This window comes from Elephantulus edwardii, unplaced genomic scaffold, assembly GCF_000299155.1.
Source record: "Elephantulus edwardii isolate Elephantulus edwardi_28Jun2011 unplaced genomic scaffold, EleEdw1.0 scaffold00166, whole genome shotgun sequence".
NCBI classification, from domain to species: domain Eukaryota; kingdom Metazoa; phylum Chordata; class Mammalia; order Macroscelidea; family Macroscelididae; genus Elephantulus; species Elephantulus edwardii.
The window spans coordinates 4081175-4098236 of record NW_006399916.1 but is presented as its reverse complement, the minus strand read 5'-3'; the positions used below and the strand labels follow the sequence as shown (position 1 = coordinate 4098236).

At 45.3% G+C, this 17062-nt stretch overlaps 1 protein-coding gene across 3 annotated transcripts in view; it reads left to right on the top strand.

Moving 5' to 3' along the window:
• Window positions 1-19: 19 nt before the first annotated feature.
• The window catches only part of ACTN2 (actinin, alpha 2), a 92954-nt gene continuing 75911 nt past the window's right edge, over window positions 20-17062 (top strand). For 2 of the 3 annotated variants that reach the window (XM_006895371.1, XM_006895370.1), the window contains exon 1: window positions 20-283. In XM_006895371.1, coding sequence (XP_006895433.1) covers window positions 158-283 — 126 coding nt within the window. In that variant the 5' untranslated portion in view covers window positions 20-157. The remainder of the gene's footprint in view (window positions 284-17062) is intronic. The other variant, XM_006895372.1, reaches the window with a different exon arrangement.

Sequence of the window (17062 nt, the reverse complement as noted above, 5' to 3'; positions counted from 1 at the left end):
AGTCGGAGCCCCGCCGAGACCCAGCGCCCGCGAGCCGCCCGCAGCGCCCCGCGCGAAGGTCACTTGGCGTCCGCCGCTCTCGCCCTCCGAGCCCCGCCGTGTCGCCGTCAGTCCGTCTGTCCTTCCGTGCGCCCTTCCGAGCCCCGCCACCGGCACCATGAACCAAATAGAGCCCGGCGTGCAGTACAACTACGTGTACGATGAGGACGAGTACATGATCCAGGAGGAGGAGTGGGACCGCGACCTGCTTCTCGACCCTGCCTGGGAGAAGCAGCAGAGGAAGGTCAGCGCGGGGTCCCCATCCCTGTGGGGCTGTGGTCCCTGCGGGGCTGGTGTCACAGGGAGCACGTCCAGGGACAGGCACAGAGTAGGGTGCTCTGCGCGCGTGTGGCAGAGTTACACGCTGAAAACTAGTGAAGGAGGACTGTGCACTGTGAGCTGGGTCTGTCCTCACCCCGGCTTGCATAGGCCGGAGAATCCGAGAGCACCTTAGGTCGCCTTCTGACCCTTCGAGTCTGTGACCTTGGCCAGAGTGTCCCACTCGCCAGCCCTTTGTGTCCATAGTCCCATAGAAAAACCATCAAAATAAGCTTTAGTTTTGTCCCGCCTTTGGAAGAGCTGCCCCCATAGGGTAGTTGAAAAGCTTTTGTTAAATATTCAGAGAGAGGGATGCTGTATGAATAAGAGATATTCTCTGATAAAGTCATAATTATTTCACACCCTATTTATAGTTCATTGAGGTAAGCACCCAGGGACAGGGAAGTCGGCCAGGGCTAAAAACTCCCTGTCCATCCTGGCTCGCGCCCTGGGGCCCCAATGGAACATTCCATCATTTCAAGGTTTCTTCTTGATCCTCTTGGCCAGGACTCACGGACAGTGCTGGCCGAGAGGTCACCTGTCTCCTGTTTGACTGGGCACCAGGCCTGCCTGGGTCAGGCTCCCAGGAGACCTGCTAACCCAATCTTGCTCTGCCAGCCTATGGCAGAAGCAAAGTGTCCCTGTGATTCTTTTACCCGGTTTTTCTGGGAGTTACCCAAACTCCAGAGGGACTGGTGTTGATCATAAGAGTTAGTTTTATGTTGGTGCCACTGGGGGCAGTTGCCTGTGAGTATCCTCCCTCACAGTCCATGAGTCAAAACTCTCAGCTGATCCTACAAGTTTTAAGAGGCTGCAAATTGCACGGGAAGACTTTGTCCATCTTTCTCCAGAGAAGCAGCTTGTGAATTTGAACTGTATGCCTTTGGATTGGCAGTACAACCCCTTACCAGTTAGACTATCTGTACTCCTGATTGTATGTAGTGAGGGAGTCTGTGGTGGTGAAAAATAGATGTGTCCACACCTGTTCCTCAGCCCATCAAGCTTTCTCTCTCCTTTTTTCATTTTGGGCTACTGTCTCTTAAGTACCATTTATAATTGTTTTAAAACTCTAATTTTTAGTTACATTTTCATCTTTACTTCCCAGTTTCCAGAGGCTTCTTCCAGCTCTGTCTGGGAACAAGAGGATGGAAATGATACATAGATGATGAATCTCTAAAGCAAGAAGCATTCCAAACCCTCTACAATTATTTCAAAGGATTTATAAGGGAAATTATGGCTTGAGGAATATTAATAAGCCTTCTAGATAAGCTGATGCATTATCTATTATCAGAAAATTAGTGAAATACACTTTTTTTAAAGGTGACTGCAGTTTGGAACAGTAGTTTGAAATTTTTCTCTCCCAAAAAACCCACCACAAAACAACAACCCTCCTAATCTTTTCATTGCAAAGCTTTTCTTTTTCTTGCCAAGAGCAATCAGCTAGACAGTCTTCCAATTGTTTTGGAAAGTAATACTTTAAGTACAATGATTCTCAATTACTTTGATTTTTTGAAAGGACAGTCCAGTAGCAAGGACAGCTCATGTCAGTTTCTGAAAATCTCCTCCACGTCAGTTTTTTAAAATCTATTCACAATATATTATGACATTGCTAATTTTTTCCCGTTTGAGGTTTCTTGTGAATATACTACTGTGATTTTATAATACTTTAAGGGGAAAGGTGGGCGGGCATTCCCCTCTCTTGTGATTTATAGTCTCTGAAAACCTGCTGGAGGGTCAGCTGGGACTTACTTCTGACTTGACAACAGTGAGTTGAGTTGCATTAAGTCAGTTATTTTAACAACAAACGTATTTCCTGATTTCATTTTTAAATCATATGAAAGGTTTAGAGTGAGATTTACAACCCCTTCCCTGACACCCGGTTAAAATAGGTTGAGTGTTGTAGATTCTAGGAGGGAAAAAACAAACTAAAAACCCAAAGCTGCATTAGGACATAGATGGAAAAGTCCCAAAAGACATTCTGTTTCTGCTTTTGGACTCGAACCTGCTCAGGTCGGTAAAACAGCACTGGCCTATGAGCGCAGTGTGGCCAGTGCAGTGGCCTCTATTTCTGTCCGATGAGACAAGCTGGTGGAGCAGGCCAGGATGAAATGCCATTGTTTCTATTGTGGGCTGTCTTCTCCACACTTGCCATCTGAGTGGTCTGCTGGTATGAGCTCTGTCAACAGATGCTGGTGGCCGTGGTGCCTAATTATATCCCTAGCCCGGCAGCTCAGGCTGGGCTAATCCTTGGTTCTCATTCCTGGGCACAAGGACTTAGTAAAAGGGTCCTGCTTTTCATAAAAGGAAGCAATCAAGAAGATGGGGGCTTTCACCTGGCTCTGCAGAGGCATTTCAGGGCTGTGTTTATTATCTTTGAGGGCTGCGTTTAATTAACTCATGCATTTATGAGAATATGTCAATATGTAAGATTTCTGGTTTTATGTGCATAAGATTGTTCTATACTTCACACAACTTCCAGAAGAAAAAAGCTTCCAGTGTGAGAGAGAGAATAGTAAAAGTCATAATGCCGTGGTGATTGTTACCTGCTGTTGAGTCAGCAGCAACTCATAGCTGACCCTCCAGCAGGTCTTCAGAGATAGTAAATCACACAGAAAGAGGTTGTCCATCTTTCTCCCAAGAAGTAGCTGGTGGATTCAAACCATATGCTTTCTGGTTGGCAGCGCAGCTCCTTACCCAGAAGGCCACTAGAGCCCCCCCTAATCCTATGCCAGAGAAGACTTGAATTTGACCATGAGACTTCCCAGGGGAATCTGAGGGACTGTTGTTGAGAGTGAGGCCCCAGCTCAGGAAGCCTGTGTTCACATTAAGTTAGCCGTTAATAGAGTTGTGGCACTTCCTCTGGACCCAAGTAACACATGGGGCGTAATTCAGCAGAAGCCTAATCAAGAGCTGACCTTTGCTGGCAACAATGCCAAATATGTGCACTATCTCTGCAAGGACAGTGTGAGTGCACGGTGTGTGCACGTCCTGGGCCGCCTGGGAGGCAAACAGGCCTTTTAAGGATGTGGAAGGTGTTGTGATGCATGGAGTGTTCTCACAGCTTCATACAGGGAGCTGTTGAACAAACCTTTGCATCATCTGTGGTGAACACCTGTCATTATTCCATGTTCATGAGTCTGGTGGGTTTCACTGGGCCCTAAAGACATTCAAGTTGTTTGCTAATGTTGACGTTTGATCTACTTAAGAATACTTTTCTTTTATCAGTTCTGCCACCCTAACTGGTGGCTGGGAGTGTTTGGTGGCCTAGTGGTTAAGGAGCTGCTCTGCCTATACAGAGGCAGGTGAGTCGAATCCACCAGCCACCATGTGGGAGAAAGATGGGCAGTGTCTTCTGTGTAATTTACAGCCTCTGAAAATCCACTAGAGGCTCAGCTACGGGCCAGTTCTGACTCAATGGCTATGAGTTCTGAGAGCTGGCGCCATTCTCTGTAGCTAACAGTGCTGCTAACCCAAGAGCTTGGTGTCTCTCAGTTTGAATCCACTCCCACCTCCCATGAGAAATGTGGACATTTGCCTCACATTAGGATTTATAGCGTTTGAAACGGCTGGGGAGTTGATAGCGACAGGTGGCCCATGAGAGAGTGCCCAGTGATGCCAGCAGCTCATGCTACCCAAGTGGGGTCACGGAATGTTTAGACGGTCTCATCCAGGAGAGCTGAGCTGTTAACCCGAAGGTGTTAACCAGGGGGTGGTTCGAATCCACCAGCAGCTCCAAGGAAGAAGGACAGGCAGTCTCCACCTGTGTGGTTTACAGCCTCTGAAACCCCCTGGGGGTCTGAGCGTGGCGCTAGGAGGCGGTTCCCATTTGACAGCAATGAGTGTTTTTTGAAGATAAAAAGATTTCTGCCATTCTTATGTTGAAATATTCCGGTGGTGCAAGTGTGTGCAGGGCTGCTGAGACAGAGGTTGGAAGTTCACGCCACCCAGAGGTGCTGCTGAAGACAAGCCTTACAGTCTTCTCGTAGAGACTGGGCCGCAGGAAGCTTTGTGGGGCACAGTGATACCCCTCTGTGACACACGGGGACACGCGCAGTCAGTTGGTGCCACAGCAGATTTATTTCCCATTATCACTCACGGTTTTTTCAGTCTGCACTGATAGGGAGGGGCTTTGTCAACTGTAACTCAAAAACTCAGACTCATTGCTATCGACTTGGAACTTCCGGTGGGTTTCCAGAGGTTCTAATTCACACTGGAGGAGACTGTCCATCTGAACCACCTGCTTTTGGGTTGGCAGTTGCAACTGCTTACCCATCAGGCTACTGGTGCTCCCTAACCACTGTGATCTGTGAATGCTGAGATGCCCTTGTGCAGCAAGCTTTGGTTCATATTATAGCAGTCAGCACTGTGCATGGACCCTGTGTGAAGGACAGTGAAGCTGTGGCCTTTGGTTAATTTGATGTGGCTTTGGATTTGGCAATGCAGCTCCTTACCACTAAGCCATATGCACCTGAAGATGTAGAACATGAGAAATTGTTGACAGCTAGAGTGCTTGTTGTGTAACGGATAAAATGGTAGGAAGTCAAATGAGGAAAACCTTTGAGAATGGAAAATAATGAGGGCCGAGCTTCTAAAGGGGTAGAAATTGAGTGGGACCTTAATTTGAGTAATAATGAAAAACAGTTTCTAAGACAGGAGGGAGATACAGGACATTAGGCTAGGATAACATTGTGAAAGCCCTGTTGTTGTTGTTGGGTGCTTTCGAGTAAAGTACAACTCACAGTGACCCTGTGAACAACAGATCTGAATCCTGTCCTGTCCTGTGCCATCCTCACACTTCCTGACACGTTAGAGCCCATTGTGGAAGTCACTGTGTGAATGCACTGGTTGAGAGTCATCTTCTCCTTTGTTGACCTTCCATCCTTTCCATCACAATGTCAGGGTTCCAAAGAATAACATATCTTGACTCCGTCCATGATATGTTCAGTACTCTTCTCCAACACCACAGCTCAAAGGCGTCAATTCTTTTTCTGTCATCCTTCTTCCTTGCTCAGCTCTCAGATGCATAGCAAGTGATCAGAAAGACTAGGGTCTGAATCAGATGCACCTTAGTCCTCAAACTGACATCATAACACCTCAATAATTTGCAGAGGTCCCTAACTGCAGATTTTCCTAGTCCAGTATGTCTCCTTATTTCCTGGCTGCTGGTGCCAAGGGTGTTAATTGTGGATCCAAGCAAGTTTCAGTCTCCTCTCCATCTATCATGATGCTCTCTGTCTTCTTGACATTGAGGTGCAATCCATACATGGAACATGGAATGTATGTAGGTTGAATGTTGAAAAACTGAAAATTGTTAAAAATGAAATGGAAACCCTGAATATCAGCATACTAGGCATTAGTAAGAGATGATATGGACCAGCTTTGGCTACTTTGAAGCAGATAATCGTATGATATGCAGGGAATGAAAAAAAGAAGAATGGTGTTGCGTTCATAGTCAAAAAGTCAATTTCAAGTTCTATCCTGAAGTACAGTGTGGTGAGTGATAGAATAATATCCATGCTCATACAAGGAAGACCTGTTAACACATTATTAATCAAAATATGCTCCTATATCTAATGCTAAAGAGAAACGGAGAATTTTTACCAAATCTTGCAGTCCAAAACTGACTAAACATGCAGTCATGATGCATTAATGATAATTGGTGGCTGGAATGCAAAAGTGGGAAACAGTGAAGAAGGAGTAGTAGTTGGAAAATATGGGCTTGGTGATAGAAATGAGGTTGGAAATAGAATTATTGAATTTTGTATTTGTAAGGATTTATTGATTGCAAATAGCTTTTTAAAAAGATAAAAATGAAGACTTTTTGCACATGCATCTCACCTGATGGGCTGCATAGAAATCAGATTGTCTACATTTGTGGAAGAAATCATTGGAGAAGCTCAATATCATCGGTCAAAACTAGGCCAGGGGTTGACTGTGAGTCAGATCATCGAATCTGAACTGACTGACTCATTGTTGACCTTCTAGAAGGTGTTTAGTGGCAGAGAACAGCACAGGAAGAGATTGCCCATCTTTTTCCCATGGAGAAGCTGGTGGATTCAAACCGCATGCCTACGAATGTCATTACGGCTCTTGAAGTATCTGGGGAGGTGTGAAGGAAGAGACACACTTAAGAGCAGAAGATTCATTTCCATATTTAGAGAGAACATGGGGTAGGTAGAGCAGGGCCAGTTTCTGGAGAACTTTGGATGTTGGGGTGTGGGGGGACTTTATTCTGCCCCTTATGCAGAGCTCTGGAGGTTTGGAGGTGGAAAGAGGCATGTTTAGAGTTGTATTTTGTGTATGGGATAAATTGTAGTGTCTGAGGACCTAAGGCTGAGGACTCAGGCTTCCCAAAGCCTATTGCTGGATCCTACCAGTCAAGTGATGAGATTAGGGAGTATGGGTGATCAAAGTGAAGGTGAGGGAGGATTAGTTTGAGAATGCTCAAGAGGAATTTTCAAAAAGTGTTAAATAACCACATGTTGCCCCTCTGTAGGCTGGCAAATAAATCTGGTATAGTGCAGGAATTTTCTCCAGCAGGTCTAAAGTATGTGAGATGAGGTCGCACCATCCTTGCATCTAAGACTCATTCTGACTGCACTTCACCCAAACAGATTTGTCTGTTCTTTTGGCAGTCCATAGTATATTCAGTGTTCTTCTCCAAAGCATCAGTTTATCCTCAGTCATCCTTATTCATCGTCCAGCTTTCAGATGCAAAGGAAGCGACTGAGAAGACATGGCTTGGATCAGGCACACCTTCATGTTTAAATTCAAAATAGTGGTCACCACAAGTGACAGACTAACACGGAGGGCCTGTGATCTTCTGATGGGCTGTTTCATCATTCCTCAGTGTAGGAAGATGTCTTCATGGCCACCCTGAGGAGGGAGCACTTGTGTTTCAGGTTGTCTTTGGTGTGGGGGAATGTCACTGGTGAGCAGGAGCGTGAGGAAAATGTGACCATGGTGGGCAGTTCTTATAGGACCATGGAGAAGCTTGTGTCCCCAGGGGGACTGTGACACACACACACACACACACACACACGTGGTCTGCTGTGGTCAGTCACAGGTGTGGATGCTGGAAGGTGGCATACCATTTCCATTCCCTTTCAGGAATGGAGGGTGTCTTGGGGTCTTTCCTACCCCTCTAGCCACATTCATCAAGAAACTTGAGCCCAAAATAAGATCTTCAGTGTGTGTGGGAGGAGGCCTGGAGCTCCGAGCTGGGAAACTTAATTAATGCAGCTTCGGAGAAGTGTCACAGGAAGCTCAGCACCGGCTTGCCTCAGCTGGCAGACACCTCCAGAAAAGGCGCTGCGCTGGGGTGCTGGGGTGGGTGGGGCGCCACCATGACGATCGGAGGCTTGATGGGAATACGTTGGAGGACAGTCAGGAGCGTACCACCGTTTCCCTGGGAACGGGACTAGTTCTGCCAGAAAGAACAGAGAACAGAGTTAGGGAAGGCACATTTCAAAGGCAGGGAAATCTTTGTACCTGTACGGTGTGATCTTTCTAAGGAGCACCCTCAACGAGGTGGATTGACCTGGTGACTGGAACAGTGCGTTGGAGATTGTGAGGATGGCACAGGATAGGGCAGGGCTCAGATCTGCTGTCCACGGGTCACTATGAGTTCACTTGACTTGATGGCTACTTGCAACAAAAACAATGAAATTGGAGGAAGATTGTTTGATAGCAGCCCTTACCTGTCTGGGCACATGGTATACACATATACCCTTCCCGTTCCTTACAATTTGCTACATTAGAAACTGGAAGAGGTTTCCCTGTGCAGTCCAGTTGGGGAACAGTGCTGTCTATGAATGGAGCAGTGGGGCCACTCATTCTTTTGCCCCCTTGTTGTGGAAGTTAGGTGCCATCAGCCAGTGTTGACCCCATGTCCAACAGACTGAAACTTCCTATGATCTTGCACCATCCTCACAGTTTCCACTGTTCTCATGTTCATTGCTGTAGTCATTGTGTCCACCGTCTTGCTGAAGGTCTCCCTCCCTGACGCTCCTTTCCCAAATATGACATCACTCTTGGGGGACTGGTGGCCCTGACAACATGCCTAAACTTAGTAAGGTGGAGCCTGGAATCAGGATCACTCTGGCTGTGTTTATTTCAAGAGAGATTTGTCTATGCTTTTGATAGTCCATGAGATATTTAATAGGGAGTACTGAAGGCTTAGTGGCAAGGAATTGAGCTACAATGCAGAAGTACACAGTTTGAATCTATCAACTGCTTTGTGCAGGGGAAAAATGGGCAGTCTTCTCTGATGGGATTGACTGCCTCTGAAAACCCACCACCCCACAAAGACATCCATTCTTCTTCATCTTTCACGTGCATAGGAAGCTATGGAAAATGCCATGACTTGGATCAGGTGCACCTTAGTCTTTAAACTGACATTCTTGCTCTTTAACATTTTGGAGAGATCTTTGACAATAGGTTTTCACAGTGCAACATGTCGTTTGATTTCTTGACTACTGGTACCATGGGTATTGATTGTAGATTCAAGTAGAATGAAATCATTGACAGTTTCCATCTTCTCCATCTCTCATGATGTTGCCTGTTGCTCAAGTAGTGGTTTTTGTTTTCTTGATAATGAGATATAATCTGTTTTGAAGACTATAGTCGTTGATCTTCAGTTAGTCATTCAAGTCTTCATTTTCCACAAACGAGTTCAATTTGCAAACATTTGCTATCATTTTATTAGGGTCAGGAGGGAGCTCTGGTAATCTAATGGTAAGGAGTTGTGCAGTCAATGCAAAAGTATGTTTATATCCACTAGCAATTCACAGGTCAAAAAGGCAGGCTGTCTCCTCCCATGCAATTTATAACCTTTGATGACCTGCTAGAGGGCCAGCTATATGTTTTTTCCGACTTGACAGCACATAATAGCAACAGAGGCTGGGTCAGACCACCACATTCCTCTGCAGTGGGTCGCATTTTGGTGCCTTACAAGCTTATGTGATGGTGGAAACTGTGCTGCCAGATACCTGGTCACCCATGGTTGGCAGGGTTTCACCAGATGTCCAGGCTGAGACAGCCTGAGAAGAAGGGCCTGGAGAAGAGCCAGTGGAAACTGTGAGTTATAGTGGGATGTTATCTGATCGGGTGCTGGAAAATATGCTCTGGAGGTGGGCAGGTGCCCACAGTGCCTGATGGCCACCCCCATGGAGCCCAGCAGGCAGAGTGAAGATGGTGCAGATTGGACAGTGGTGTGTCCTGTCATCCATGAGTCAGTGGATTGAGGGTGGAGACTTGAGCTGATCTGACCCTGTCCCTACAGCTTAGCACAGGTCCCTGAGAAGCTGTAGTAGGGGAACCTCGTTCACCCAGGCTGGGAGGAGTTAGAAATATTTCAGAGTTAACCCCTCTGTGCTCCGTTCTCTACCCTGGTTAGTGGAGACGCCGCTTGCCCAGCCTCCCAAGCCATAGCTGGGCATCACCCTGCTGCTGCCTGCTCCTTCCTACCCACAGCCCACCAGCTACTCCTAGAAATTTTGATGAAAGAAATCTCAGTGAAATTTCAATGAAAGGTATTGATTGAAACTATGGGTGTGTTAAGAGAAGATCTTTCCAGGAGGTGACTAAGAATAGAGAACTTCAGAGCTGTGGTGTCCTAGTGGTAAAGAATTACACTGCAACTCAAAGACAGGTGGTTCGAAGCCAACAGCTACTCCACGGAGAAAGATGGGCAGTCTCTTCATCTATGATTTACCTTCTCTGAAAACCTGCTATAGGGTCAGCCAGAAGTTGCTTCCAACTGGTTGGCAGTGAGCATTTGTGGACCAAATGCAATTCATGCTTCTCAGGATTGAAACATGAGTGGAAAGATGGAAAGGGTTGGAGCTGGTTAAACAGACAAGTTGTCTTTGATTTTATTTCCCCCCTGCAGAAATCTCTCCTTGGTATTCTAAGGGAACTTTTTCAGTGAGCTTGGCTCTGGCCCCGGGATGGGTGGTTTACTTGCTGGAAGAGATTCTGAGGGATTTAGCACCGTGGAATGGGATATGGTTTAGCTCATGATGCAAGTTACAGTTTTAAAGGAAGTGAAAAAGCTGCAGGAAATTATTTATGATGTTGCACTCAAGTCTGTAACATAAAATCCTTCTTCATTTGGAAAGATCAGTGAGCCGTTTCACTGAGGAAGACTGCTGAAAAATTTCTGAAAATAACTGAAAAAAGCAAGATTTGTTTTCATTTTAACATACCAAATAGAGGAGTTAGTTAACCCAATATACATTTTTCCTTTTTTCTAGTTTATCATTTATAAGATTTAGAAAAAAGAAAATGAATTATTATTCTTATTTAGGTGTTTGGTTTTTAAATTATAGGTGCTTATGTGGAGGAGAGAATTAGTCATAAAACTGATAAAATACAGATGCAGAATTATAGTCAGTTTAGAGATTTACCAGTTGTTGTTGTTAGGTACCGTTGAGTGCCACTCTATGAACAAAAGACCCGAACCCCATCCTCTTCTCTGTCATCCTGTGCCATGTGAGCCCATTGTAACTGTCACTGTGTCCATCCATCTGTCCATCCTGTCTTTTATAGACCCTCCACCTTTCCCTGCATCATGTCCCTGTCCAAAGAATAGCCTCTCCTAACAACCTGCCCAAAGTATCTGATACAAAACTTTGTCATCTTTACCTCTAAGGAGCTCTCTGGCTTTATTTTCTCCAAGACATATCTGTTTGTTCTTTTGGCAGTGTATGGAATATTCCGTATTCTTCTTCTTCAGAACCACAACTCAAAAATATTGATTCTTCTTCTGTTATTCTTAATCATTGTCCAATTTTCACATGCATAGAAAGCAGTTGAAAAGACCATGGCCTGAACCAGGTGTGCTTTAGTCTTCAAAGTGACATTGTTGCTCCTGAGCATCTTTGCAAAGTCCTTGACATCAGATTTTCCCAATGCACATGTCTTTTGATTTCTTCACTGCTGGTGCCAAGGGTGTTGTATATATTCAAGCAAGATTCAATCATTAACTACTTCAATCTTTTCTCCACCTGTGATGATGATTCCTGTTGGCACAGTAGAAAGGATTTTTTTTTTTAAATGTTAAGACTACTATGGAAGGCGGTCTGGGGCTTCCTCAGAGAATTGAAAATAGATATACCATTTGACCCAGCAATTCCACTACAAGAAATATACCCTAAAAAATCCAGAGCTGCCAGCCAAACAGACGTGTGCACACCCATGTTTATTGCTGCGTTATTCACAATGGCAAAGAGATGGAAGCAACCCAGGTGGCAAGGATTTTTGTCTTCTTGATATTGAGATGTGATCCATACTGAAAGCTGTAGTCTTGGATCTTCTGCGGCAAGCACCTCATGCCCCTGTTGCTTTCATTGGGCAAGGTTGTGTCAGCTGCATAATATATGTTGCTGATGAGTGTTGCTCCAATCCTTTTCAAAGACTAAGGTAGGCCTAATGAAATCTCTGGTGTTTTCTGTTGCTTCCTATGCATCTGAAAGTTGGACAGTGAATAAGGAAGCCTGAAGAAGAATCAAGGCCTTTGAATTATCCGTGTTGGTAAAGAGCATCAAAAGAACAACCAATGTTTCTTTTGTTTTGCCAAAAGAACAACCAAGTCAGTCCTGGAGGAAGTTCAACCAGCGTGCTCCTTGGAGTCAAGGATGATGAAACTTCATCATACTTTGGGCATGTTGTCAGGAGGAAACAGTCCAGGGAAAAGACATCCTGCTGGGAAAGGTGAGGGTCAGAGAAAGAGCAGAGGACCCTCTATAAGATGCCAGTGACTGCAGTGCTGGGCTCGAGCATGGCAGAGGTGGCATAAGGGTCTGATGTGTTGTTATAGGGTTGCCATGAGGTGTTGTTGACCCAGCAACAACACACTAGTGCAGCTGGAACCATCTTATGAGAAGGAGACAGACCACTAGTGCAGTAAATACAGTCGCTTTCCCCAACTTGAGCTCTGGGAGTTGCCTTATTCTTAGTAGGAGGAAAGAGCCCGCAGGAAATGCCAGCTGATCCTAAAAGGCACATGCCATGAAGGGTGTGTCCTCGGAATTCACAGCTGGTTGGCCTGACTTCCTTCCAAAAGAAGACACACTTGACGGTGCCTGAGTATCTGAGTCAATGCCTTTTTTGGGACTAACAGATGAGACTTTGAGAGACAAGAGCATAGATTAGACACTCTCAGTCAAATCTGTCATGTTCAGGTCTGCTGGCCAGTCCCAGTGAGAGCACCACACAGCTTCACAACTGGAAGCTAGTACCAAGAACATATTTCTTTATATCAAATAGAAAGGAGATACTGTTTTAAAAACCTTAATTATTTTTGTGGACATTTTCAAACATATATAACATCAGAGGATATGACGAATTCCTCTTACTCCAACAAGCTATGGGGAAAGTCGGTTTTTCAGTGTTGTTATTATGTGCTGTTGGGTTGGAATATACCAAGGACTCAAGGAAAATGAGTGTGGCTTGAAGGAGGTGCAGCTGGACTGCTTCTTAGAGGAAAGGATGGGCAAACTCCATCTCACTTATTTTGGGCATGTTGCCAGGAGGGGCTGGTCCTTGGAAACAGACATCATGCTGGGAAAAGTGGGGGGTCAGAGAAAGAGAGGAAGACCCTCAGCCCGGTGAATTGACCCAGTGACTGTAACGTGGGCTTGAGCACACCAGAGATGGTGAAGATGGCTCAGGATGGAGCAAGGCTTTATCTATTATTCATAGACTTGCTGTGAGTAGAAGACAACTCAGTGGCGTCTAGCAGCAACACATTACATGAGATGAGATGGCTGATCTCCCCCCTCGGAGTAGCAGGTGAACCTTGTCCCTATAAAGTGGCAGCGAATCATGACTAGAGTTTGCCGGATTCTCCACTGAAGAATGGATACTTCTCAAATGAGGAGTTAGGATGTGTGCTGTGTTTAAGGAGGGGTCTGTCCTTCCAGCTGATGAGTTGCCTGCAGACAGACCTGATAACCAGACCCTCTGGGTGGTCTCATGGTTACTGGCTGGTGTCTCGTTTTTAGGGACAGTGGATGACATTTGTGGTGTTGAGTGCATCTGCAGGGGAGAATGGCGGTGGATTGGGTGCTGGTGCATCTCTGCTTCCACCTCCATGCCCGGGGACCGCCAGAGGAAGGGGAGCAGGCATCTAATGGTGCTTCAGGCAAGGTTATTTATAGGGCAGCTCTACCAAGACAGCTCCCTGGAGGGAATTTTATTTAGATCCTGATCAGGCTCAGATGTGTGACTTTTCCGGGTATCCCTGAAGGTGACAGGGTCTGCAGAGGGACCCCCTCATTCCTGGTAAGCTTCATTTTTCACCCTGGAAGAACAGTACTATCACTAGGGCCTGGGCCAGTTGATTACGTCTCGGGGACACAACCAAAGCTTTACTCAACCTCCCTGAAGTTGTTTATCCTCAGGCCTCAACTTCATGCCAGAGCAGAAATTTTAATGCCAATCTTAAACCAATCTTGAAGCTACCTCATTTAGTAATTTGTTTCAGAAATCTCAGGTTGCTGGATTATATCCAGTTGAAGAGCTCTTTGAGTTCCCCAGCCCCAGAGTTAGTAACAGAAATGTGGATTATTGCACGGTATCATTAATAACACATACGAGTAAAATCCTGATGAAGATTATTGAAAACTAACTACTAACTGGAAGAACACATTGACAGAGAACTGCTAGAAATTCAAGATGCTCACAGGAGAGGCTGTGGCATAAGAGATTATCACTGCTGATGTCACATGGTTCCTGGCTGAAAGCAGAACATGCCAGAAAGATGTTCACTTGTGTTTTATTGACTGTGTAAAGGCATTTGACTGGGTGGATCATAACAAATTATGGCTAACATTAAGAATGAGAATCCCAGTGTTCATGTGAAACCTAGACCACCAAGAAGCAGTGGTCCAAACAGAGCAAGGGAACATGGCATAACTTAAAATCAGGAAAGTTGTGCATCAAAGTTGTAGCCTTTCTCCATACCCATTCAGTTTTTATGCTGAGCAAATAATTCAAGATGCTGGACTCTATGAAGAAGAATGTGCGGGATTTGAAGATGACTCACCAACAATCTATATTACTCAGATGACACAGCCTTGGTTACTGAAAGTGAAGAAGTCTTTGAAACACTTGTTGCAAAAGATCAAAGACTACAGCCTTCAATATGGATCACATCTTAATATCAAGAGGATGAAAATCCTCAACTCTGGACCCATAGACATCATCAGGATAGGTGGAGAACAGATTGACGTTTTTGACTATTTCATTTTACTTGGCTCTGTAGTCAACACCCATGGTAACAGCAGTTAAGAAATCAAAAGACATGTTGCACTGAGCAAATCTGTTGCCAAGGACCTCCCCAAAGTTCTTAAGAGCCATGATGCCAGTTTAAACAATAAGGTGCACCTTATCCAATCCATGGTCTTTTCAATCACTTGCTACACTTCTGAGAGCTGGACAGTGAATAAGAATGACAGAAGAATGTAGTAATTTCTCAATCCATTTGGTGGTGGTTGGACATTTGGGCTGTTCCTGTGTTCTTGCGTTGGTGAATAACACTGCTATGAACATTGGTGGGCAAATCTCCATTTGTGTCTCGGTAATTTCCGTGTGGTATATTCCTAGTAGTTGAATAGCGGAGTCATATGGAATTTCTATGTTTGACTTTATGAGGAAATGACAAACTGGCTAAGAATGTATGAAACACAATGTGTGAAACACAATGCATACAGACTTTGTAAGCAAACCAATTAAAAAAAGAAGAACAAGAATTGATGCCTTTGAATTGTGCTAGAGAAAAGTTTTGAATACCCCATGGACTGCCAAAAGAACAAATAAATCTGTGTTGGAGGAAGTGTAACCAGGTTGTTCCTTAGAGGCAGGAATGGTGAGACTTCATCTCACAGACTTTGGGGATCTTGTCAGAAGGGGCCAGACCTTGGAGAGAGATATCCTGCTTGGGAAGGTGGAGGGTCAGAGAAAGAGAGGAAGACCGAGTGGCACAGGGACTGTGACAGTGGGCCCAAAGACATCAGAGATAGTGAGGATGGAGCATGAGAGGGCAGGGATCGCATCTGGTGTTCACAGAGTCACTGTGAGTAGTAGTTGACTTTATGGCACCTTAAGAACAGTGACGCAAAGCTAGCTAGGGTAATTAAAGATAACCAAGGAAACAGTTTATGGATTTGAACTAACAAATCACACATACTTTACTTTCCCAGATTTCTTTTCAAATGATTCTATAACAAATACATACAGGTTCACTGTAGAAAACAGAATTAATAAAACCAAGGTTTTTGCCATTGATTTTTTTCATGATGCCCAGTAGGGTGTGCCATAATCTGGAGCATGTGTTTATGTGCGTTTCTGTCATTGTCTGAAAGGACCCTCAATGCAGAGACTCGGTATATCTCTGCTTCCCTCAGCGTGAGCTCTGGGGGAGAATGTCCTGACGAGGAATCTCAGCCTGACTGACTGTCCTCCCCTGGGGAACCCAGTGGGGGCTTAGGAAACTCGGTGTCTACGTGTGCTACCCCATGTGGCTTGCAGGGTTCTCCCCATGTGTGCAGAAGCCGCTTACCTCCACCTAACCCTGGCTGCACCTTCCTTAGAACTGAGTTCTGGCTCCACACGCCAGCCCGAGAATGTGGAGTATTCCACAAAGATGTTCCCTTCCCAGACGAAGGCTTTGAGTTCTCTGTGTAGGCTGCCATTTATTTGGGTCTCTGAAGATAGTAGCAGTATGGTGACTTTGAATTAAAGAATATTTATTTTACTGTCTGCATACTACAAGCTGCTTCTCCAGTTGCTGGGATGGGTTACATCAGTGAGCTTTTCTTTAAATCTGACTTCGTTCTCGGAAGTGTGGTGTGCTATTATCATTAGGTGGCCACCAAGTTCACCGTGACTACCAGAAGCCGTATGAACCGCAGGTCAGAACCTTGTTCTGTCCTGCACCGTTCTCACAGCCTGATATCCTTGAGCCCATTGTTGTCTCACTGCGTCACTTTATTTTATTGAGGGTCTTCCTCTCTGTCTCCGACCCTTCTCCTTTCCCAGCTTGTTGTCCTTTCCCGAGAACTGGCCCCTCCGGACAACGTGCCCTACGTATGTGAGGTGAAGTTTCCTTATCCTTGCCTCAAAGGAGCACCTTTTCTCCAAGACAGATATGTTTGTCCTTTAGCAGTTCATGGGTTATTCAGCACTCTTCTCCAACACCAGAATCCAAAGTCATCACTTCTGCTCTCTTTATTCACTGTCCAGCTATCAAATGCATAGGAAGTCATTGGAAAAATAAACCCCATGGCGTGGACCAGGTGCATGTTGGCCTTTAAATGGACATCCTCATAGATGAAGGGATTAGTGGAAGCTCTATAAACGTTGATACTGCCTGAGACCATCAGCTGTTGGGTTAGCCCTGTCGTAGATCCACATTGTACACATAATTGCACAGGTTCCAAGGGAACAAGTTATTTTGGGATTCATAACTCAGGATCAATCACATGTAAGGCTGTTTGCTGGGAGCCTGAGATACTTGCTGACCAGAAGGTCCCCAGAAGAATTCTGCGCATGGGCTACGCCAGCTCCACAGAGACTGTGTCAATCCATGGGGTACTTGACCTTGTTGTTGTTGTTGTTATGTGCCATCGAGTCGTTTTCGACTCATAGCGACCCTATGCACAACAGCCCTAAACCCTGCTCTATCCTGCGCCAACCGCAC